General features: G+C 42.8%; 1 protein-coding gene across 1 annotated transcript in view; it reads right to left on the bottom strand.

The window, feature by feature from the left end:
• Positions 1-682: 682 nt before the first annotated feature.
• The window catches only part of LOC135506045 (monocarboxylate transporter 10-like), a 76,349-nt gene continuing 51,848 nt past the window's right edge, over positions 683-25,183 (bottom strand). The window contains exons 2-6 of the mRNA XM_064925412.1: positions 19,775-19,919; positions 17,494-17,923; positions 5,711-5,854; positions 5,275-5,503; positions 683-4,124 (exon numbers count right to left, since the gene is read on the bottom strand). Coding sequence (XP_064781484.1) covers positions 3,886-4,124; positions 5,275-5,503; positions 5,711-5,854; positions 17,494-17,923; positions 19,775-19,919 — 1,187 coding nt within the window. The 3' untranslated portion in view covers positions 683-3,885. The remainder of the gene's footprint in view (positions 4,125-5,274; positions 5,504-5,710; positions 5,855-17,493; positions 17,924-19,774; positions 19,920-25,183) is intronic.

Below are 25,183 nucleotides of genomic sequence, written 5' to 3'. Positions count from 1 at the left end.
AAAAAAATGAATTATACTTGTAAAAATGCTATAAATTAAAGGGTGGTCCAATATTGATATTGGATTACAGCACACAATTACCCTTTGCTTTATACACTAAGTGTACAAACATTAGGAACACTGCTCTTTCCATATAATGCTTACTTACCAGCTCTTATCTTTCTTGAACTGCACTGTTAAGAAAATATTTACTAAATAAAGTAACACAAAATACCCCAAAGTGCTTTGGAACAGGGTATGGTAGTGGATGCCAGGCGCAATGGTTTGATTGTGTTAAGAACTGCAGCGCTGCTGGGTTTCTCCCAGAATGGTCCACCACCCAAAGGACATCCAGCCAACTTGACACAGCTGTGGGAAGCATTGTCGTCGACGTGGGCCAGCATCCATGTGGAACGCTTTCGACACCTTGTAGAGTCCAGGCCCCAACGAATTGAGGCTGATCTGAGTGGCTGAAAAGTGGGTGCAACTCAATATTAGGGAGGTGTTAATCATTTAGAAAGTAGGAGCCTGAAGAATGGTGTGTGTGTGTGTATAAGCATAAAGTAGAAATAAACAAGTAGCTTAAATAAACTAGGCCCTATACAGACACGTTGAAACACTCAAATTGTGAGTGTGTGACCTATAATAATGGTGAGAAACTCAAGAAAAAATCAATCATCGATTCATTCCTTTGTTAAACATATGTATTTAAAATGTGTTTATTACATATCACACAATCATGCAATTAAAAAAATCCATATGAAGACTATGAAAAGCAATAACATGCTGAAATGATTAAATAAAGCTATGGGGGATTTGGATGATAAGCAATACACAATGTGTACACAATAAAGAAATGTGTAAACCAGGAAAATTACAGAACAATTACAGAAAACATGGGGTGAAAGTATACATTTCTTTGTGACAGTACGCATTACAGGATTCTAGTTGCATTAGGCATCAATACACACTCAATTACTCCTGTGTACAGCAAGAGTTGCTATAAAAATCTATATATAACCTACATACAGTATGTAAGTAGAAACATATTACACCATTTCAAACAATATGCTGTTGAATTTGGTCTTTAGCCACTTAACAAAAATAGAACATGCATAGACTCATCTTTACATTCTCTAAATACCGGGACATTCCCAAAAAGTGACAAACTTCTTTGGATGGCAAGGAATTAATTCAGTATGAGAATCAATAAATTATACTAAAACGATTAGTATGGTTTATGGCAAAGGGGCATCTCAGTAAACCTCTGGGAGGTACAATTTCAGGAATTTACAATACTTGAAAAATTACCTGAGGTTTTCTTTGGTGAATTGCGCAACTGTGTATCTATGATGTAAAAAAATATATATAAAACTAATTATATATAATTAGAAATGCACTATTGGAAAGGTATTCTCTGGTTAGAAAAATAAAACATCTCCAACATTCCTTGTGACAAGGGTATTATTTCACTTTGACGTTAACAGCAAAACATTTAAATGTGGAAATTCAAAGCTTAATAAAGAGCTAATTCCAAAAGCAAGATTGAAGTTCAAGATAGCAACTTTTCTTCTCAGAATTAGAGATTTATTAGCATTTCCTAGGTCACAAAATTCCACTGAAGTACTGTACTTCTCAGACACAAACACTTATGTGGTACAGATAGGCAGCAACACACCCTTTGAGGAAACAATGATGTCTAGGAAGCTAAAATACTCTTTTACACAGTCTCTCTCCTTATGTTTGGATAATAAATAAAAGGACAGTGGCGGGGAAGGGAAACATTGCCAGTTTTGTAATCATTCGAACCTCCAGCCTGTCAGGACAAAATACCAGAAATTTGCATGACATCGGAGGTAGATTGTGTCACAAGTCTTGCCTTGGAGAAACCAATGACCCACAAAGCTGGAAAGTATGGATTTTGATAAATTATGACTTTTCTGCGTGCTTAGTGGTCAAGGGATTGTCGAGTCAAAATCCTTCACTGTAAAAGTTGTGGGTTCTCAAGTTCTCCAAGGGCCATCTTCATAATTATCAATGATTGTTGAATTGCAGGGGGGTGATAACATGTTTGAAAAGCCTAATAAACTATCCTGAGGGTGGTGCTTTGGTAAACAGAGTTGGCTGTAGACAAATCAGCCATTTTCTTTTCTTTACATTTCAAGGCCTCAGGCAGAAGAATCAATACTAAATAAAATGGTGGACCATTTGGCCTTCAATACATCAAATACTGAGAAAGGCCAACACCCATCAATTATGGCATGACATCAGCCACTAAACAAATTCTAGAAAAAAATAAATACAAATATGAATAATATGATCGTTAAAACAAATACTTTTTCTAATAAAAGGTTCAACTGAGCACAGTTACATTGAGTCAAGTTAACCATTGACTAATGGTCACTTTTGTCAATGACTAATGGTGCTCGCATCTCAAATTACATTTGAAATATGGTGGAGCGAGTGAGCCTACTACAATTAGAAGATATGCTGAAAGTATAATATTGGTTTACTATATGTGCGGGATAAAATACTCAACTTCAACAATAAAAATGAATTCATAATATGAATGAATTAATCCACGTTTCATGTAAATTACTCCCTACAAATCAACATTCATCCTTCACTCACGTTGCATAGTCGGACAAGCAGACGTTTAGTTTTAGGATCCTGTTTTGTGCTGGCTATAAACCACGTACAATGAAATGACAATGCTGGTTCTGATGTAGAAACACTGAAAAAGATTTTTAGGCACTTTGTGGGCAAAATAAGCTAAACTATCAGAGATCATTACGACTGAATACAGCCTCAGGTAAAGTCAGGCCTATTTCATGTCCAGACTACTGCAGCCTCGAGATGACGATGATGACAGTTCACATCTCATGGGCGGGACGCTTTAATTGTGCTTTAAGCTGCTCCCTTGAGGTGCCCGAGCACCTTTAAAACTAAGACAATAGTAAATCCTACAAACACTAGAAACAAGCTACCTCGCCACTCATTATCGCATACAGTACTTCTTTGAAGTGATATTGTACACTCGGGTCATACTTCAAAAATATAACTCACTAATTCCCCACACATTCACAATCTTGCCATGTTTTAAGAGAGTATCAAAAACCCCACAGATAAACAGAAAAGGGTGACTTAACGTTGACAGCATTTTTCCTGGGTATTAACTCTACTCACCAGTATACTTTTTGTATCTTTGTTATACTGTAGTCAAGACAAGCAAGTACTTATACTACTTATGAGATGATTGGGGTCATTTGAGAAACAATAGATTGTTTCTTTGACCGTATATGGTCAATTATGTCCCCAGTGTTGATTGGAAATATAGTTTTAAAAACAAACCCAATAAATCTATTTTGTGTTTATCTTTTCAAAATTCTGCAAAGCCTAAAATCTATATTCAAGCTTATATTGGACATTTCTACTCAATGAAAATAATGATCCTCAATGCCCTTAAAGAATGCACATTGAAAACGGGAGAATTTGCTAGCGAGACTGGCCTCTGCTATTCTTATGTAAATAAGTGCTTGCAACCTTCAAAAAGCACCCAAGTAATGCGTGTGTTCCCTTGTAAGAAATATAAAATGTGAGATTTCTCCATTTTCCATTTTAACATTTAAGTTAATTCAACAGCTGTAAGATTGATGGAAAACAACAATCTGATGCATAGCTCTTCAAGATCACATTCATGTTCAATGTATTATTACTTCAACATTTTCCCCACATTCTCCGGCAAAAGCAGCCATTAAAATATTGTTTACACATACACCACAGGTCAATACATATTTCGTCTATACTTGTATCATTAAAAATATATAATCAGCAGTTCCAAGTGTATACCTGCAAGTGAGTATGAACTCTGTATGTCCGGACGCATCTCTTTGTTTTGAGTGTGTTTTAGATGATAGAATTGGGGTCTGTGGTGTTCGCTGCTAGTGCATCTCCCTGACCCCCACTGTCCCGCTTGAACTTTAGCATCTGCTCCTGGGTGCCATCCGTGGCTGCCTCTTGCTCTCTCCTGATACGTCTAGCCTCCACCCAGGGGATCAAACACAGCACGGCCCCACCAATGATGGGAGGGATACCAGCCAAATAGAAGGCCACGTCGTAGCTCCCCAGCCTGTCCCGGAGGAACCCTGGAGAGAGCGAGAGAAGAATCAACATCTGGGAGTCGCTCATCATGACTCATGTAGTGTCCTAAAAACTGGCCTCAACAAAACGAGGTACAAAGTTCAGCAGCACCCCTGAACCCCACAGGTCAGCTATAGTATGCCCCCAGTCCTGAGGGCATAACCCTGTAACGGCAAACCACAGAACACCTCATTTGGTCCTCTCGGATATAACACAAAGGCAGGCTTATCTGTGCTGGGACTGAGTGATACTAAGTAGTGTGTCGAAACCCACTCTTACAATACAAACATTGCTGATTATTACTGTCCAGTGAAGACTGAGTGGATTAGGGTCAGAGCCAATAAGCACCCTCTGTTCGTCGCCCCTTGTGGTTGTTTCCCATCCCTCGGCAGCACCGAGTTGCATGACTTCCTGACTTTCCCCTAGTTTCCTTCCCTCTCCCTGGAATGCCAGTCTATTTCTGAGGAAAACAGATGCTTCGTCTGTAGTACAGTGTAAACAGGTTGCACATGACTCATGTGGATATGAATGACATCCAAGTTAGAAAGAGCTTATCATGAATGGATGTCTGTGCACTCAACATTCCAGGGGTGGAATTGACATACATTTTCCACAGGGTATATAATTTCTTACACATGTATCATATTCATGACATAATGTCTCTACTCATATCAACTTTGTAGAACGTGTGAAGTTGCCGTGTTCTGAATAGATGCATTTATGTACCTGTATGTTTGGTGGAGTATGAATGTAACGCCTTACTTTCACAGTTCCACAGATATAAACTGGTGCCACTTGGTGTTTAGAAAAACAACCCATATCAAACTCCAGGGAGAAACGCATCAACGTTTTACATCATCAAGCTAAATGTTCATATCTTTCAAACCACCAAACAGCACAAACTAACCGTGTGGCTGTATAATTGATCTTGCGGCAACAGAATGTCCTATTGTCCCCAGCAGAATGTTGTCCTGATTCTACAGAGACTGGGGCTGCATCCCAATTCAAATCAAATATTTTTTTTCCCTCCACACTTCTCCTAAAGTGTGCATTGGATTGGTTTAAGCACTGGAGGTAGTATCCATCATTGTTAAATCTATGAGGGGAGAAGGGCGGAGCATTGGGGTGCAGCCTGGCTTGTCCACTGTACTATACCTGCAATAGGAGGGCCCACGGTCATGGGCACAGACATCATGCCCAGCAGGAAGCCGATGGCCTGGGACACGTTCTGGGAGCCCACCAGCTCGAAGGCGATGGGGGCCATGATGCAGATGAAACAGCCGTCAAACAGGCCCATGAGCAGACACACCGCGATAAGCCCTCCGAACACATGACACAGAGGAATCATCATGGACATCACGCCGATGACCATGAATGAAGACACCTGGGGGGACAGGAGGGGATGTCAGGGAGGAGATGTAAATGTGATGAACACAGCAGCATTGCATCTTTACACCAATCAATCATTGCAACAATTGATTACAGTAATGGTTATGGCATGAGGTTGGTTATATGAGGAATAGGGCACACTTGAGACTTCGGCCTCGTCATAGTCTGGCCTGTGTAGGATCTCAAGAATAGTAAGCTTTACCTGTAGGTAGACCTTGTTGACTCCATGTACGTAGTCAGCCAACTGGCCGAAGATGAGGCGGCCCACGCCAGACGTGACGCCGATGCACATGAGCAGAACCTCCTTGTTGGCGTTTTCTCCGAAGCGCTCCTCAACGTGCTTCATCTATGGGACAGACACGGAGGACACGACCACCTCATCAGCACTCAGTCACATCAGAACACAGCTACCAAATCAAATGGTACGTCGAGTGGAAAACTGACAAAATAACTATAGATGTTTTGCTTATAGATGTCATTGGAGGGATGGGGTGATGAAAAAGGAAGCATATGGAACACAATGTCTTAGCACTGTACGTGCATGAATCATTGGGGATCTACATGTGTGTTTGTGTAAGTGTATACATTGAGTTGTGTGAGTTGGCGCCAGCCTAAAACAGCTACACAGCAGGTGTTTTCACTCATGCCCCAGTGAGGGTGCTCTACACCTGGGGGAGGCACACCATTCATACAAGCAAATAAAACCCACCCCCATCTCCACAGTTATACATATCAGACCCCTATATAATATTTACAGCAGCCCCTGAAAATCATTCTGCTCAATTCACAGGCAAAGCGAGAGTACGAACACAAAAATCTGGGAATACATAGTTGCGGTCATAGTATATCAGAGCATGTGAAATGCAGCCCAGATGTTGATTGTTCAAGGCCGCTGCCAGTCCCTTCTACCCAGGAGCACCAATCTGTGAGCCCAGAGCTGGGGAGGCAGGGATGCCCGGCCCGGTACCTGGAGCCCCGCCAGAAGCTACAGCCCCCAAAGACTACATCAAAACCTCTTCCTGTGTCCCAGTCACAGAGCCTCTATTCCACCTCCTTGACCCTCATCCACCACACAGATGATTGAACTGTTTTCCTGCTTTATTGGCGCCAAGGGGTTTCCTCCACATACTCCCAGGGGCCGTGGTTGAACCTAGGCAGGGTCGGGCCAGGTTACATGGTGTGCGTATGTTAATGCTCCCATCACGATGTAGTCTTAAATGAGAGCAGCTGTGAAACACACACCTCATCCAGCCATGACCTTTCAGAGAGCGCTCTCTCTCTCTCTCACACACACACACACAATGTGTTCCATAATGATTCAAATAGGCTCCATGTCCCAAATATGATCTGCTATTGCTAGGGATCCTCAGGAACAACCACACCAACGTGACAGAGGAAAGGTAAATATAAGGAACACTAAAGTGACAGTTATAAATGTAGCCTATTTGGGTATAACTGAAGGTGGCTACCGATAGTGGCTAATATTTAACACAATACAAATTGAAGAAAAAAAAAGTGAAAAGTCTGGGAATATAATTAAAAGATTATAGAAATCATAAATCAACTCGGTAAGTTTGGCGCTATACTGTCATTTGTGCTACAGAATGGCTGCAGAAGTTTATAGCTTGGGTCTCCAAACTTCATCCCAGGTTATAAGGCCTTCATTTCAAACTGCCCTGTGGAAAAGGTGATGGGTTGATATGCATCAGTTTGCTGCCATATGATTTGTCTCCAGCAATCATAAAGGTAACATAGATATTTAACAATTGTCATTCATATTTACAAATCTCCTTCTCCAAACAGCATACTAATTTACCTAGATTTTATCCATGTGTAAATCAGTGCATGGAGAATGAGTGTTAAGAAGCAGGTTGGGCATGACTTTCAACCTTCGTCTCTCCCATACGGAACTCTATTCTTCCACGAGAAATTCCATCATTTGGTGTTTTGTTGATGGTGGTGGAAAAAGCTGTTCCAGAATCTCCCATAAGTGTTCAATTGGGTTGAGATCTGGTGACTGAGACAGACATGGCATATGGTTTACATCGTTTTCATGCTCATCAAACCATTCAGTAACCACTCATGCCCTGTGGATGGGGGTATTATCATCCTATGGGGGCATAGCAATGGTAGCCAAAATAATGGTCTACCCATCATTTGCATATGACCCTAAGCCTGATGGGATGTTCATTCCTTAAGTAACCACATCTGTGTGGAAGCACCTGCTTTCAATACACTTTGTATACCTCATTTACTCAAGTGTTTCCATTATTTTGTCAGTTACTTGTACATCTGGTCAGGTAGATTGACAGTCTGAACTCATCGGCTATGAAGATGGCACAGACACATACAAGTGACCTTTATAGCGGAAGAATTTGTGCTGCCCAAATGTCTACTATTTTTTTTGTGCCAATTTTTTATATTCCATGGTATGACCTTGTAGTCTCATTAAGCCAGCCTGATCTGGCGAGCTCACATTCTGTTTCACTTCACGTATCAAGTGAAACAAAACGTAAGCTCAGTGGTCAGTCTGGTTTCACGGGGCTATAGTTCTAAAGCCTACAGACAACATTCCTCCAGTCCACAGGGTGTCCCACTCCCTGCTGGCTCAGATGCCAGGCCTGCGATTTGTCCATTATATTACCCAGCAGAACCTGGGCCTTAAACACTGCTGGGTCATCGATCTACCCTTTACTTGCTAAAGAACCCAACGCCAACCATTGGGCATCCTATTATTTAATAAATAAATGAACGGATGCCCACTGGTTGGGCAGCACAAATTCTATATATAGACAAGAGTATGTGGACACCCCTTCAAATTAGTGGATTAGGCCATTTCAGCCAAACCTGTTGCCGACAGGTGTATAAAATCTCCATAGACAAACATTGGTAGAATGTAGAATGGCCCGTACTGAAGAGCTCAGTGTCTTTCAACGCGGCACCGTCATAGGATGCCACCTTTCCAACAGGTCATTTTGTAAAATATCTGCCCTGTTAGAGCTGCACCGGTCAACTGTAAGTGCTGTTATTGTGAACCACACAAGCTCACAGAACGGGACTGCCGAGTACTGAAGAGCATGGCGTGTAAAAATCATCTGTCCTCGGTTGCAACACTCACTACCGAGTTCCAAACTGCCTCTGGAAGCAACGGCAGCATAAGACCTGCTAGTTGGGAGCGTCATGAAATGGGTTTCCATGGCCGAGCAAACCTAAGATCACCAGGCGCAATGCCAAGCGTCGGCTGGAGTGGTGTAAAGCTCGCCGCAATTGGACTCCGAAGCGTTCTCTGGAGTGATGAATCACACAATGTCAAATACAGGTAGCCTAGTCAAATAATTAACATCCAATCACATTAACCCTTACTCTCTCGTGGGAATTCCACTAACGGTCCGTATGTAGCCAAACGTAGCTGCTGCTCATGTTGGTATCTGTACTGGTGGTGCAAAAGCCATGACAGGGAGACATAGTGGAGTGGTAATACGCATGCAAGTAGTTGATCTCAACACCACCGAGAGGCTCTTGGGTACGCTGCGGCATCCACAGAGAGGCTCTTGGGTACGCTGCGGCATCCACAGAGAGGCTCTTGGGTACGCTGCGGCATCCACAGAGAGGCTCTTGGGTACGCTGCGGCATCCACAGAGAGGCTCTTGGGTACGCTGCGGCATCCACAGAGAGGCTCTTGGGTACGCTGCGGCATCCACAGAGAGGCTCTTGGGTACGCTGCGGCATCCACAGAGAGGCTCTTGGGTACGCTGCGGCATCCACAGAGAGGCTCTTGGGTACGCTGCGGCATCCACAGAGAGGCTCTTGGGTACGCTGCGGCATCCACAGAGAGGCTCTTGGGTACGCTGCGGCATCCACAGAGAGGCTCTTGGGTACGCTGCGGCATCCACAGAGAGGCTCTTGGGTACGCTGCGGCATCCACAGAGAGGCTCTTGGGTACGCTGCGGCATCCACAGAGAGGCTCTTGGGTACGCTGCGGCATCCACAGAGAGGCTCTTGGGTACGCTGCGGCATCCACAGAGAGGCTCTTGGGTACGCTGCGGCATCCACAGAGAGGCTCTTGGGTACGCTGCGGCATCCACAGAGAGGCTCTTGGGTACGCTGCGGCATCCACAGAGAGGCTCTTGGGTACGCTGCGGCATCCACAGAGAGGCTCTTGGGTACGCTGCGGCATCCACAGAGAGGCTCTTGGGTACGCTGCGGCATCCACAGAGAGGCTCTTGGGTACGCTGCAGCATCCACAGGGGGATGCCTGACAGCTTGAAGGACGTTTTGGACACTACAGTGAAAATGGTTAGCTTTGTTAATGCAAGGCCCCTGAATTCTCTCGTGTATTCTCTGCATTATGCAATGATATGGGCAGCGACCATGCAATGCTTTTACACCATACAGAAGTGCGCTTGTTATCAAGGGGCAAATTGACACTTTTTCTTTTTTTAAATTGAGACAAGCTTAAAGTTCTTTACTGACCATCATTTTCACTTGTCTTTTTATCATGTGAATGATGATTCTAGGATTACAGGGACTCTCCACAACTATATTCAATGTGCTGGACAAAATTGAGGCTATGATTAAGAAGTTGGAGCTATTTTCTGTCTGCATTAACAAGGACAACACACAGGTCTTTCCATCATTGTATGATTTTTTGGTGTGCAAATTAACTCAATCTTACAGACAATATCAAATGTGATATAGCGAAGCACCCGAGTGAGTTGGGTGCGCAATTACTCAGGTACTTTCCCGAAACCGATGACACAAACAACTGGATTCGTTATCCCTTTCATGCCTTGCCTCCAGTCCACTTACCGATATCTGAACAAGAGAGCCTCATTAAAATTGCAACAAGCGGTTCTGTGAAAATGTCATTTAAAATCAGAAGCCACTGCCAGATTTCTGGATTGGAGTATCCTTCCTGCCTTGGAAAATCACGCTGTTAAGACACTGATGACCTTTGCAACCACATACCTATGAGAGTGGATTCTCAGCCCTCACTAGCATGAAAACTAAATACAGGCACAGACTGTGTGTGGGAAATGATTTAAGACAGACTCTCCAATACAACCCAACATTGAGTTATGTGCATCCTTTCAAGCACACCCTTCTCATTAACCTGTGGTGAATTATTCACTATTTTCGATTAACAAATAAGGTTTTATATGTAAGATGGTTAGATAAAGAGCAAAATTATTGATTATTATAATATTACTTGTGCCCTGGTCCTATAAGAGCTCTTTGTTTTTTTTGTCACAACTTGACTTGTGGGAAGTGACAAACACTCACATTTATTAAACATAAGAATATCATATGTGGCAGGCTTACAATGATGACAAAAAAACAACATTTGAGAGTGTGCTGACCCTGGTGCTAGAGGGAGTACAGCTGGAGGTTGAATGTTTGAAGGGGTACGGGACCATATAAGTTTGGGAACCACTGTTCTAGACGATTCCAACATTGTGGCAACAGTTTTGGGAAGGCATCTTTCAGCATTACAATGCCCCCATGCACAAAGTGAGATCCACCCATCGTGGATCCACCCAACACCTTTGGGATGAATTGGAATGCCGACTGCGAGCCAGGCCTAATCGCCCAACATCAGTGCCCGACCTCACGAATGCTCTTGTGGCTGAATGGAAGCAAGTCCCCACAGCAATGTTCCAACATCTAGTGGAAAGCCTTCCCAGGCGAGTGGATGCAGTTATAGCAGCAAAGGTCTTATTAATGCACATGATTTTGGAATGAAATGTTCAAAGAGCATGTGTCCACATACTTTTGGCCATGTAGTGTACTGCACTACTTTGACAAGGGCCTTATGAGTCCTGGTCAAACGTAGTGCACTATATAGGGAATAGGGTACCATTTGGGACGCAGGCTCTAATTGTGTCCCTGTCTGAGATCACATATTCCGTAGTATTCTGGCACATGGGCTGACCATGTGACCTACTGCTTATAGACTTACCACCCGCCAGGTGCACCTGTCGGGAACATGGCACATCCTTCCTAAATAAATACCCACCATACACACACACACACACACACACACACACACAGACACACACAATCTCCAACACGGCACGACCAAGGCACAGGCACACAAACACCACAACAGCGTCATTGCACACTGACGCACGCTCTCTGACACATGCACAGGCAAACAAACACAACCATCATCCTCATCATCAATGACACTCTCTACACTCTGCACACACACACCCAAACTACTCTTTCAAACCAATATACACAAACATGGCCATTGAGAGCTCCACAGATCTGCTCTGTTCCTGCTAAACTAATTCCATCTGCAGCTCAGCCAGAGAACAACACTCCCTCATTCTCTCCAAGAGCTTTATTATAACCCTTTCAACGCCAGACTCTCTCCATCACCCAGCACCTGGTTGCATCATTTAAAACAACCTAAATGGGTTTGTTTGTTTGTTGTCGAAGTGGTGGGAGTTAAAACTCTCACCAGTGAGAGTGACTATCACAGCGGTGCAAATCCAACATTAATGGAAATGCTGAATAAACCTAATTTGATGAACATTTTTCATAATTTACTGTAATTAGAAAGCACTGAGAAAAAGCTAACATGCACTGCCTGTGACACTGTACCTTAGTTTTTCACAATACCTCATCTTCAGACCAAGTCTGCAACACTGCAAGCACATTCTGTTTTACACTCAGTTTTCAATTGTAAAACAACCTTTTTGCAAAACAGTTCTCTACATTAGACACATCATTCAAAACTAACAGGTCTTGTGTTTCGTTTGGAACGTGTGCCATTCAAAATGCCACACTCACTTGCCGATTACCTACACCCAGTGCCCACGTGTAAAAACACATAGCCAATTTCTTCACTCAGAAATCAGAGCTTGAGCACTACAAATAGGCTTCAGGTTGGCTTTCTTGGTTTGGACAACAATGGAGGCCACTTTTGGAGAGCGAGTTAGATGAAGAGTGAGAGGAAGAGGGGGATGAGGAGGAGGAAGAAGACAAGCCCATTTGTTTCTATTCTACTGTATGTGTTGTCTGTTACTGTTCATCCCGAAATCTGGATGAAAATACAATGTTTTGAGAAAGAAATACATTTTATTCCCCCCCTTGCATGTCTGATTACAGTGTAAATATATACTGAATATATTTGTCTGATTACAGTGTAAATATATACTGAATATGCATACATACTGTATATTTGTGCACTTACATGTACGTGTGAGTGCTATGACAAACTGCCGTGGACTTCACTGCACACTGAACATGCAAAAGACACATTTGTCACATCCGTGTGTAGTTGGCGTGTATAAGAGCTAATAGTTTGATGGTTTGTGTGTAGGGTTTTCATGCAAAAACACCAGTTTGAGAAGAGTTATAAAAATGTTTTGAATTAAGTGTTTGGGTTTTTGGGTTTTGTGTGTCGAGTTTAGAGAAAAGGAGCCATAGTTTCAGAAATCATGTGGAAGCAATTGTCAAAAACTAATACAATCCATATGCACTGACTGGATCTTCTGCTGTCTGCCCTTTTGGTTTGCACCCCAATATTATCCAGGCAGTTGAGGCATCCCTGGCAAATAGATTCAACATTGGACATGCAGCAACAAGAGTAAACTTGTGTAAACTTGTCCCTGGAAATTCCTTTCCCTTTGATCCGACCTCGACAAACACAGTCGTACATGAAAGACATTATCTAATCTTCCAATATGTGAAATACCTGGAATAGAGTGAGGGAAAGCTTCTGCAGGACTTTAGACTCCCACAATCTTGAGCTGATGGGGACGGGCTTGGCTTCAGATAAGGGGGAATAGTACCTGCGAGTACGACGTGCAAACAAACACTGTGGCACTAAAAGGGACTCAGCACTTTGGCCAGAGCAGAGGGAGTAAAAACAGAACAGCTAGCATATCCCAGTAGGCTTAGCGGGCGGCTCTGTTAGTCCGCGCACACAAAGGTGAGCTTTCCCTTCCTGAAAGTTAAGGTGAACAATCCAGCCTTTCACCCCTGAGTTCCCCTTTCTTCCTGATGGTTCTGGTGACAGAGGAGCTGGGGATGGACACTGACAGGGCCCAGCGGTGTCCCAGACGTGTAGCAGACACTGGAGAAGTGTTAGGAAAACATGGAGGGCCTTCCCCAGGAGAAAGTGACCTCCCTCCAAAAACAAAGTAATCTCCTCCAAGTAAACAGTGGCCTACTGAACCCTCGACCCTTCCCTCCCCACGTCTCCCCTCCCTTCTTCCTAAATCATGTTTTTCCATTCATATTGTATTTTTTCTTCCTATAAATTGTACTCAATACTGGAATAATAAAACCTGTGTTTATGTTACTTTGCCTCGGCTGAAACGGGACCATTTTTACTCCCCCCAGATCAAACCTCCCAACATGACTCTCCACAGACCACACAACTAATGCATCTACTGTAAGGCATTGCTATAAAATACTGCAACTGGTACGCATCAAAACAACTTGTCGCACATTTAGTAACTGTTAGGAATGGAGTGAAAAATCTATATTTAGATTGAGTTATCTTCTGTCTGGAATCCCTGAGTTCTGGGGAGTCTCATGCTCTTTGACATATGCTATGTACTAGAGGTCGACCGAATATGATTTTTCAACGCCGATACCGATTATTGGAGGACCAAAAAAGCCGATACCGATTAATCGGCCAATTTTTTAAATGTATTTGTAATAATGACAATTACAACAATACTGAATGAACATTTATTTTAACTTAATATAATACATCAATAAAATCAATTTAGTCTCAAGTAAATAATGAAACATGTTCAATTAGGTTTAAATAATGCAAAAACAAACTGTTGGAGAAGAAAGTAAAAGTGCAATATGTGCTATGTAAGAAAGCTAACGTTTCAGTTCCTTGCTCAGAACATGAGAACATATGAAAGATGGTGGTTCCTTTTAACATGAGTCTTCAATATTCCCAGGTAAGAAGTTTTAGGTTTAAGTTATTATAGGAATTATAGGACTATTTCACTCTATACCATTTGTATTTCATTAACCGTTGACTATTGGACGTTCTTATAGGCACTTTAGTATTGCCAGTGTAACAGTATAGCTTACGTCCCTCTCCTCGCTCCTCCCTGGGCTCGAACCAGCAACACAACGACAACAGCCACCATCAAAGCAGCCTTACCCATGCAGAGCAAGGGGAACAACTACTAGAAGGCTCAGAGCGAGTGACGTTTGAAACGCTATTAGCGAGCGCTAACTAGCTAGCCATTTCACTTCGGTTACACCAGCCTCATCTCGGGAGTTGATAGGCTTGAAGTCAAACAGTGCAATGCTTGACGCACAACGAATTGCTGCTGGCAAAACTCACTAAAGTGCTGTTTGAATTAATGTTTACGCGCCTGCTTCTGCCTACCACCACTCAGTCAGATACTTAGATACTTGTATGCTCAGTCAGATTATATGCAACGCAGGACACGCTAGATAATATCTAGTAATATCATCAACAATGTGTAGTTAACTTGTGATTTTGATTGATTGTTTTTTTATAAGATAAGTTTAATGCTAGCTAGCAACTTACCTTGGCTTACTGCATTCGCGTAACAGGCAGTCTACTTGTGGAGTGCAACGAGAGAGAGGCAGGTCGTTATTGCTGGGACTAGTTAACTAAGGTTGCAAGATTGGATCCCCCGAGCTGACAATGTGAAAATCTGTCGTTCTGCCCCTGAACAAGGCAGTTAACTTCTTCGATATAGGGGGCGCTCTTAATTTTTGGATAAAAAAACATTCCCGTTTTAAACAAGATATTTTGTCACGAAAAGATGCTCGACTAGGCATATAATTGACAGCTTTGGAAAGAAAACACTCTGACGTTTCCAAAACTGCAAAGATATTGTCTGAGTGCCCCAGAACTAATGCTACAGGCGAAACCAAGATGAAATTTCAATCAGTAAATGCCCCAGATTTTGAATGCGCTGTGTTCTAATGTCTCCTTATATGGCTGTGAATGCGCCAGGAATGAGCCTACACTTTCTGTCGTTTCCCCAAGGTGTCTGCAGCATTGTGACGTATTTGTAGGCATATCATTGGAAGATTGACCATAAGAGACTACATTTACCAGGTGTCCGCTTGGGGTCCTCCGTCGAAATTATTGCTCAATCTCCAGCTGAGTCCACTTTTCCATTAGGTTCTTAGGAGAAAGGCAACTGCCACGAATGATTTATCATTGAATAGATATGTGAAAAACACCTTGAGGATTGATTCTAAACAACGTTTGCCATGTTTCTGTCGATATTATGGAGTTAATTTGGAAAAAAGTTTGGCGTTGTAATGACTGAATTATTATTATTTTTTTCTTAGCCAAACGTGATGAACAAAACGGAGCGATTTCTCCTACACAAATAATCTTTTTGGAAAAACTGAACATTTGCTATCTAACTGAGAGTCTCCTCACTGAAAACATCCAAAGTTCTTCAAAGGTAAATTATTTTATTTGAATGCTTTTCTTGTTTTTGTGAAAATGTTGCGTGCTGAATGTTAGGCTTAATGCTATGCTAGCTATCAATACTCTTACACAAATGCTTATGTAGCTATGGTTGAAAAGCATATTTTGAAAATCTGAGATGACAGTGTTGTTAACAAAAGGCTAAGCTTGTGAGCCAATACATTTATTTAATTTAATTTGCGATTTTAATGAATAGTTAACGTTGCGTTATGCTAATGAGCTTGAGGCTATGATTACGCTCCCGGATTTAATAATTTTTTTTTTAATTTTACCTTTATTTAACCAGGCAAGTCAGTTAAGAACACATTCTTATTTTCAATGACGGCCTGGGAACAGTGGGTTAACTGCCTGTTCAGGGGCAGAACGACAGATTTGTACCTTGTCAGCTCGTGGGTTTGAACTCACAACCTTCCGGTTACTAGTCCAACGCTCTAACCACTAGGCTACCCTGCCGGGATTGCTCGACGCTACAGGTTAACCCACCGTTCTTAGGCCGTCATTGAAAATAAGTTAAATAATAGTTAAATAAAGTTAAATAAAATAAGTTAAATAATAGTTAAATAAAGGTATAAAATAATAATACATTTGAAGTATAATATAGGCTAAGGCTGATGTGCTACTGTTCAGACTTCAGTTATGTAAGAATGTGAAAGGCACCACAGATTAACAGTCCAGTATATGTAAGCAGTGCTTGTATTTTATATCTTTCTACTCCCATTTAAAGAGAAAAAAAACTTAAATAAGCTGACAGAAAATCATCAATTGATGTGTGGGTCTAAACTTGATAAGCCTTCATAGCAGCGTAACAGCATTTCATTGAATATCAACATTTGAAAAGAAAAATAGATGCTTATGATTAAATGTGAAACAATACTCAGTTGAACTGAGAAAAATATTTCTAGAACGGCCAAAAGGTCAGGAGAGGTGCTTAAAAACAACGGTCATACAGGTCGATGAGACCACACAGTAACTCAAGTTCACACACACAGCCATACTGTATTTAGCCCAGCCAGCATGTCACCGGCATGAAGCACTTCAGTCAAGGTGTAGACCCCTCTCATCACCTTTCACACTAATAACACTTGACACTAATGTGTTTTGTATCTGTGTTTGTGAAGATCAATTGACCCTGATTACTGCTAACTGAGTTACCCAGAGCCAATGTCCAAAAAACATCATGAAGGGAGATATTAAGAATATGATGGACCGTGTCTGCTGAGGGGAGGACGGCTCATAATAATGTCTGGAACGGAGTGAATGGAATGACTTCAAACACATATAAACCATGTTTGATACCATTACACTAATTCCTCTCCAGGCATTACCACGAGCCCGTCCTCCCCAATTAAAGGGCCACCAACCTCCTGTGAAATCAAGCCCACGTGTTCCACATCTCTATGTGTTTCTACATGTCAGTAACCTTTAACACAGGGGCCTGAGTAATGAAACAAATACACAAATCAACACATTCACACAGTACACATCAAAGATCCCCCCCCCCCATGGAAAATAAAACCACTCACCAGGTGAACGTAAGGCACAAAGTATCCGTAGAGGGCTGCAGGGATGCCGAAGACCCAGATCCGGTAGCCCAGAGACTTCCAGATGCTGACGTTGAACACCTTGCTCATGGGCGGGCAGCGGCTGCCTGGCTTGTTGCTGTTGACAGGTTTGGGCAGCAGGGGAGTGTAGCTTAACCCAGCCAGCATGAGGATGAACATGAGGATGCTGAGGATCCTCATGGTGTTCTGCAGGCCCACCTTCTCCAGCAGGCTTGACAGGGCGAAGGGCAGGGTGACGGTGAAGGCAGAGCTGCCGGCCGTCACGATGCCGTTGACCAGGCCCAGGCGCTTCTTGAAGTAGTGTCCCAGGATCACCAGGCTGGGCTGGTAGGCGAAGGAGCAGCCCGTGGCGAACACGATGCCATAAGTGAAGTACATGGGACCCAGGGACCTGTGGGGTCAGCGAGGAGAGACCGGACAGGATGTGGGATCAATTTTATGTTTACAGCTGCTTAAAGTTCACATAAAGTAAAACACGTTTGAGTACCTTGACTCCATAGAGGAGCTAGCTAAACAAGTTCTCATGTCTGACTCATTTTAGTCTAGTTTGGAAAACAAACTTGGCTTGGTTCAACTTCCAACACCTGGAGGGTATCAGTTACAGCTTCACTCCCAGGTCGTGTGTACTATGCTAGCTGAGTAATGTCAGCCCTGTTTGTTTGTGTACCTCCCAGTCCGCGGTGAGCCAACTGCAAGCCGGACTGTAGGAGGGTTACCGTTAGCACAAAACTAATTCTGGATAAATAGATTTTTTTATTTTACCTTTATTTAACTAGCCAAGTCAGTTAAGAACAAATTCTTATTTTCAACGACGGCCTAGGAACAGTGGGTTAACTGCCTGTTCAGGGGCAGAACGACAGATTTGTACCTTGTCAGCTCGGGGATTTCAACCTTCCGGTTACTAGTCCAATGCTCTAACCACTAGGCTACCCTGCCGCCCCAGATGAGCGAGGTCAGGGGTGAGCTGGAGCTACTTCTAGGCCAGGCCAGGCCAGGCCAGGCCAGGTTCGAGGTAACGGCAGGTCTCTCAGAGTGCTACAGTCATCAGCTCTAATGTTCACTCACTTCTCATACCACTACAGGGCTGATATCAGATAAAACACAGCTTATTCATTTATGGCCACACCTTTAATGATCCTTTCCCAGTACTTCTACTCAGTGGAAAATTATGCATTGTCATACTTCAGTAAAAAACTACTTGAGTAAAAGTTTAAAAGTATTTGGTTTTAAATATACTGAAGTATCAAAAGTAAAAGTATAAATCATTTCAAATTCCTTATATTGAAAAAACCTAATGGCACTATTCCAGTTTTTATTTTACGGATAACCAAGTGCACATCATTTACAAACAAACCATTTGTGTTTAGTGAGTCAACCAGGGATGATAAAATCAAGAGAACGTTTTTTGGGATGTCAAGGAAAATGTATGGAGTAAAAATAGCATTATTTTCTTTAGGAATGTAGTGAAGTAAAAGTTGTAAAAAAATATAAATAGTAAAGTACAGATACCCCAGAAAACGACTTTAGTAGATTTTCACTTAAATACTTTACACCACTGCTTCTACTGTACCCTGGTGATCTTTGTTCCCTCATTTTAGACTATCATGAGTCTGGATATGCAGAAGTAGGATCTTCATTTGAGCCAGTTTGCTACAGCAGGAAAATAATCCTGCAGCAATAATAGGAAATATTAATGATGTGTATTAGAATTAAATTTACATTTTTGTAGCGGTTGATACATTTTTCATAAGGGAAAAAAATAGTCAGATTTCAAAGAAGAAACTTAAGAAGCCTTTCTAAACCTCAAATACTCAAATTAAGATCCTACATCTGTAGGACAACCCAGAGGGTTTTCTAAGTGTTATTTGAAGGGCATCAATATACTAACTGAGCTGACAGTATTATTACACTGGCCAGGTGCAGAACATTGTTCGCGTATTTAATGCTATATTAGGTGATGGAAGTGTCAACAGAAACTATTGTGCAATGTATTTCCACGCAGTCAAGGTACTGTTGTGTGTATTAACAGATTAAATGGTTGAGTTTGGTAGTGTACCATCACATGAGATGATTAGAAAGGGATGACAGGAGACCAACCCTTAACTGTAATAGGCCCTTTATCTTGTTATCACACACGTGTAAGGAGGACTTTAGTATAAAGAAGTCCCCAACACACCCGACAACATTTTAACACAACACATAAGAATGGTTGATGAAAGAGGGTAGCTATAGAAGTACTGACGTGACAAAAGAGCTGGCCAGCAATCCCACCAGGCCCACGGCAGCTCCGCCCACGGCTGTCACCCTGCAGCCAAGCAGGTCTGTGAAGACGCTGACAATGGGCGAACAGAAGAAGATCATCCCCATGGAGAGGGAGCCCACCCACGCTGCAGGACAAAGAGAGACACAGAGAGCTTAAAGCACATGCTGTATTACATTACAGCTCAGTGACAATAACAGCAACACTTCAGTTCACACAGACCAGAGATCCTATTAAATGACCTAATTCTATAATACAGACTGGTGTTACATGGGAAATGTTGCTGGAGCGTGAGGCACCCCTCTTCCGGCTGCCACGCTAAACAAACAATTTAAAAACAGGTTTTACGAATTACCATGAACAATTCTTGTCAACAAGAAAAGACATGAGTAAGTAAAAGCTTGCATCATATAGGTTAAGCTTATATGCTTAGTTGTGCATTATGTACACATACATCAGATAGTTCTCTTCACTAGCCTTTGGAGTCCGTTTCTGGGTTAAGAAATTTAAGTTTACTACAGTACAAGCTCTACGCAGAGCCAGGATTTGGAGTGTTGCAATGTTTTTCGTCACAAATGTGCGGCTCCGCTCATGCAATTTTCAGGTCGTAAAAAAGTGACACCCTGTATCATTCCTTCCGCAGCTGTGGGGGCAGTTGTCGTTTTGTTCCTTGGCTTTTCATCAAAGTAGACCATTTTGCAACCAAAAATAAATCTCAACAAATGTTCAAACAGTAAACCAAACAACAAGAATCCATCCAAAAAGGTATTTTGTTTAGAAGTAATAACTAGTGTTTACAGACTATTGTGAAATGGTAGAACCTGCTGTAGCCAACTAGCTAGCCATGTGCTTTTTTCTGCCTGACCAAAACATGGTCTATTTTTAGCTGATATGGGAATGAATACACAAGCAGCATGAACTGAGATAATGTTTTAGGTTACACCGGCAAGTATAAAAATATTTGCCAAGGCATATATTTTGATCATAAATTGATTATTTCACACGGAGATGTGGGAAGGCTAGCTAGCCAGGCTAAAGCTAGTTACTACTACGAGAAAGGGAAGGCCACTCTTCCTTGCTTTCACAAAATGAAATGACACACACACACACTTTGCTGCTGCTGCTGCTGCCCCCCCCCCCCCCCCCATTGGGAATAAGAGTGGGACCGGCGAGTATATCATGTTACCAAAAGGTGTCCCCTACTCCAGAAATCCCACTTCACCCACGTAGATTGACAGAGTAAAGCTTGTAGTAAACTTTAGGTGTGTGTCTCAGATCATTGAACTAAACAAATGCATGAACTCCGGTCTAAACTAATCCTATGGAATAGGCCATGCTTATCTACACATGACAGTCCTAAAGTATGATGCGGATGAGTGAACTAAATGTCTGAATGAGTCCCTGAGTATACCAAACATTAGGAACATCTTAATATTGAGTTGCGCGCGCCCCCCCCCCTGCCCTCAGATCAGCCTCAATTTGTCGGGTATGGACTCTACAAGGTGTCAAAAGGCATGCTGGCGCATGTTGACTCCAATGCTTCCCACAGATGTGTTAAGTTGTAATACCTACTTGTTTCAAGCAGACCACCACAAGGAAGCAAAGGTAACCTGCCTAAATGATTACCACCCCGTAGCACTCACGTCGGTAGCCATGAAGTGCTTTGAAATGCTGATCATGGTTCACAACAACAGCATCCTCCTGGATACCCTATACCCACTCCAATTCACATACCACACCAACAGATCCACAGATGACACAATCTCAAATTGCACTCCACACTGCCCTTTCCCACATGGACAAAAGGAACACCTATGTGAGAATGCTGTTAATTGACTAGAGCTCAGCGTTCAACACCATAGTGTTCTCAAAGCTCACATCACTAAGGACCCTGGGACTAAACACCTCCCTCTGCACCTGGATCCTGGACTTACTGACGGGGCGCCCCCAGGTGGTAAGGGTAGGCAACAGCACGTCTGCCACGCTGATCCTCAACACTGGGGCCACGCAGAGGGGTGTACTTAGTCCCTTACTGTACTCCTTGTTCACCCACGGCTGCGTGGCCAAGCACGACACCAACACCATCATTAAGTTTGCTGATGACACAACAGCCTGATCACCCACAACGATGAGACGGCCTATAGGGAGGTCAGAGACCTGACAGTGTGGTGCCAGAACAACAACCTCTCCCTCAATGTGAGCAAGACAAAGGATCTGATCGTGGACTACAGGAAAAGGAGGGCCAAACAGGCCCCCATTAACATCGATAGGGCTGTAGTGGAGCGGGTCAAGCGTTACAAGTTTCTTGGTGTCCACATCACCAATGAACTATCATGGTCTTAACACACCAAGACAGTCGTGAAGAGGGCATGACAACACCTTTTCCCCCTCAGGAGACTGAAAAGATATGGCATGGGTCCCCAGATCCTCCAAAAAATTCTACAGCTGCACCATCGAGAGCATCCTGACCGGTTGCATCACCACCTGGTATGGCAACTGCTCGGCATCTGACTGCAAGGCGCTAGAGGGTAGTGTGTACAGCCCAGTACATCATTGGGGCCAAGCTTTCTGCCATCCAGGACCTATATAATAGGCGGTGTCAGAGGAAAGCCCAAAACATTGTCAGAGACTCCAATCACCCAAGTCATATGCACGGCAAGCGGTAACGGAGCGCCAAGTCTAGAACAAAAAGGCTCCTTAACAGCTTCTACCCCCAAGCCATAAGGCCGCTGAACAATTAATCAAATGGCCACCGGACTATTTACATTGACCCCCCCTCCATTTGTTTGTACACTGCTGCTACTCGCTGTTTATTATCTATGCATAGTCACTTCACCCTACCTACATGTACAAATTAACTCAACTAACCTGTACCCCCCACACATTGACTTGGTACCCCCGTATATATATCCTCGTTATTGTCATTTTATTGTGTTACTTTTTATTATATTTTACTTTATTTGGTAAATATTTAATTAACTCTTCTTGAACTGCACTGTTGGTTAAGGGCTTGTAAGTAAGCATTTCACGGTAAGGTCTACACTTGTTTTATTCGGCACATGTGACAAATAAAGTTTGATTTGACTCGATTTGAAGTTGGCTGGATGTCCTTTGGGTGGTGGACCATTCTTGATACAAATGGGAAACTGTTGAGCGTGAAAACCGTAGTAGCATTGCAGTTCTTGACACAAACCGGTCCGCCTGCACCTACTACCTTACCCCGTTCAAAGTTACTTCAATCTTTTGTCTTTCCCATTCACCCTCTGAATGGCACACACACACAATCCATATCTCAATTGTCCAGGCTTAAAAACCCATTCATTAACCTGTCTCACCCCCTTCATCAACACTAATTTAAGTGTATTTTACAAGTAACGTCAATAAGGGATCTTAGCTTTCACCTGGATGCACCTGGTCAGTCGTGTTCTTAATGTTTTATATACTCACTATATAGTACAGTAAACTACAATGCTTTTTGGCTATATACAGATTTTTCCAAAGGCTTGATCTAAACATGCAGCACCTCCCAGACCAGTATTGAAGAGCAATGGTTGGTAGGACAGAGGAGTAGGAAGAGTGAGGGAAGAGGAAGCTCTACAGACAATGTCCCCCTAACAGATAGATACAGTTCTTCATTACAAAAAAAGGCCCATGTTATCAGTTCTTTATGAAATTACCTGACCAGAATACCACCGAGATCAAACAGATTTCAAAACAGAATACACTCTTGGTTTTCTGCCAAGAATGTGTTTATTCCTCTTGTTTAGTGAGCAGGTAAACTACTACAGGGACTAACAGAAGCCAGTCTAATAGAGGTGATTAACACCACCAGTGCCACCAGCTGTATCCGACCTAGGGACCCATGGCTGTTCTGCTCGTCTGATCTGTATTTGGGTCCCAGCAGGCATTAGTCTATTCTACCACCATGCCGTGGTCATTAACAACACTCACTCTAGGAACCCTTCTTGAAATAGTCTAAATAAACACAGCACGGAGCTGAATAAACATTGTTTCTGGCCTTTATTCTTATCATAGGAAATAAGCAAACATGAGATGGGGAGAGGAAAGACAAGCAACAGAAAAGGAACACACATGCGCGCACACACACACACACACCACACACAGGGCAATTGTGCAAGAGTCAGCCAGTGCCCTATGACCAGAGAAATTATAGAGAAGCATAATTACCAAGTGAATAACAAATGTTTGGAGCAAGACCGACTGTGCCACAGCTAGGGGTAACTCCCAGTCACACTGACTCGCACCACAACTCACAAACAGGGGATCATTTCTGCTACTTGTTTCCCCACAGAAATAAACCAGTCTGGGGAATGTGACAGGGGAAACAAAACTTCACAAGTGAAAGTGCTGAGCCCTTAAAAGGTCTCGGCGTTCTTTCCCCCCCCATTCCACCCAGGGGAAGAGCATGGGCCAAGGTTCACAGTTAATTCTCCTCTTATTTTCCCTTTGAGGAATCCCTTTGCTCCCAAGGCTGCCTGCTAGGCTAATTCTACTATTCCAGATTGTCTTCACAAGCGTGATCTATTTGTACAATCCATCACAGTCCAAAATCAGTAGGTGTCTATAATATCAACATGATAAATAAGACAAGGACCCACAAGTGAATGTATATAGTACACCCAACAAATTCTGTTTGTGCCATCTTGCCAACTCAAGGAGCATAGGAGCTGGTGAGACTGCACAAACAGAGCTGGTAACAGGCTAGTGAACAGACTCAATGCTAGAGCCACTCCTCGGGATGGAAATACAAGGCCAGGACATTGGTTCTGTCACATTCACTGAGTCAAAGACTCTGTCTAGCCTGGTGACTAGTAGTGGCGTGGCATGATATAATAGGCTAATCATTCAGCTTGTAATAAATCTATATCTGTGTGCTTAATGAATTTAATCTACCTCTCTGCGAAATGAACGATTGAACAGAGTTTGCAGAGTCACAGAAGGTAACCTGAGTAGGCTTAAAGATACTTAGTTCTAAAAGCAGGTCGGAACGTTCTCCACTTACAAGCTACATTACATAGTCTGTTCATATTTTTTTATTTAGTAATAGCCTACAGAGTGTACAAAACATTAAGAACACCTGCTCTTTCCATGACAGACTGACCAGCTGAAAGCTATGATCCCTTACTGATGTCACTTGTTAAATCCACTTCAAAATCAGTGTAGATGAAGGGGGGGGAGACAGGTTAAAGGAGGATGTTTTAGCCTTGAGACATGGATTGTGTATGTGTGCCATTCAGAGGGTGAATGGGCAAGACAAAATATTTAAGTGCCTTTGAATGGGTTATGGTAGTAGGTGCCAGGCACACTGATTTGAGTGTGTGAACTGCAATGCTGCTGGGTTTTTCACGCTATGGGTGCAGTCATAAACAG

The sequence above is a fragment of the Oncorhynchus masou genome, chromosome 19 (genome assembly GCF_036934945.1).
Source record: "Oncorhynchus masou masou isolate Uvic2021 chromosome 19, UVic_Omas_1.1, whole genome shotgun sequence".
In the NCBI taxonomy this organism is placed as follows: domain Eukaryota; kingdom Metazoa; phylum Chordata; class Actinopteri; order Salmoniformes; family Salmonidae; genus Oncorhynchus; species Oncorhynchus masou.
Note: the sequence above shows the minus strand (reverse complement) of the source record. Positions and strands in the feature narration are given on the sequence as shown.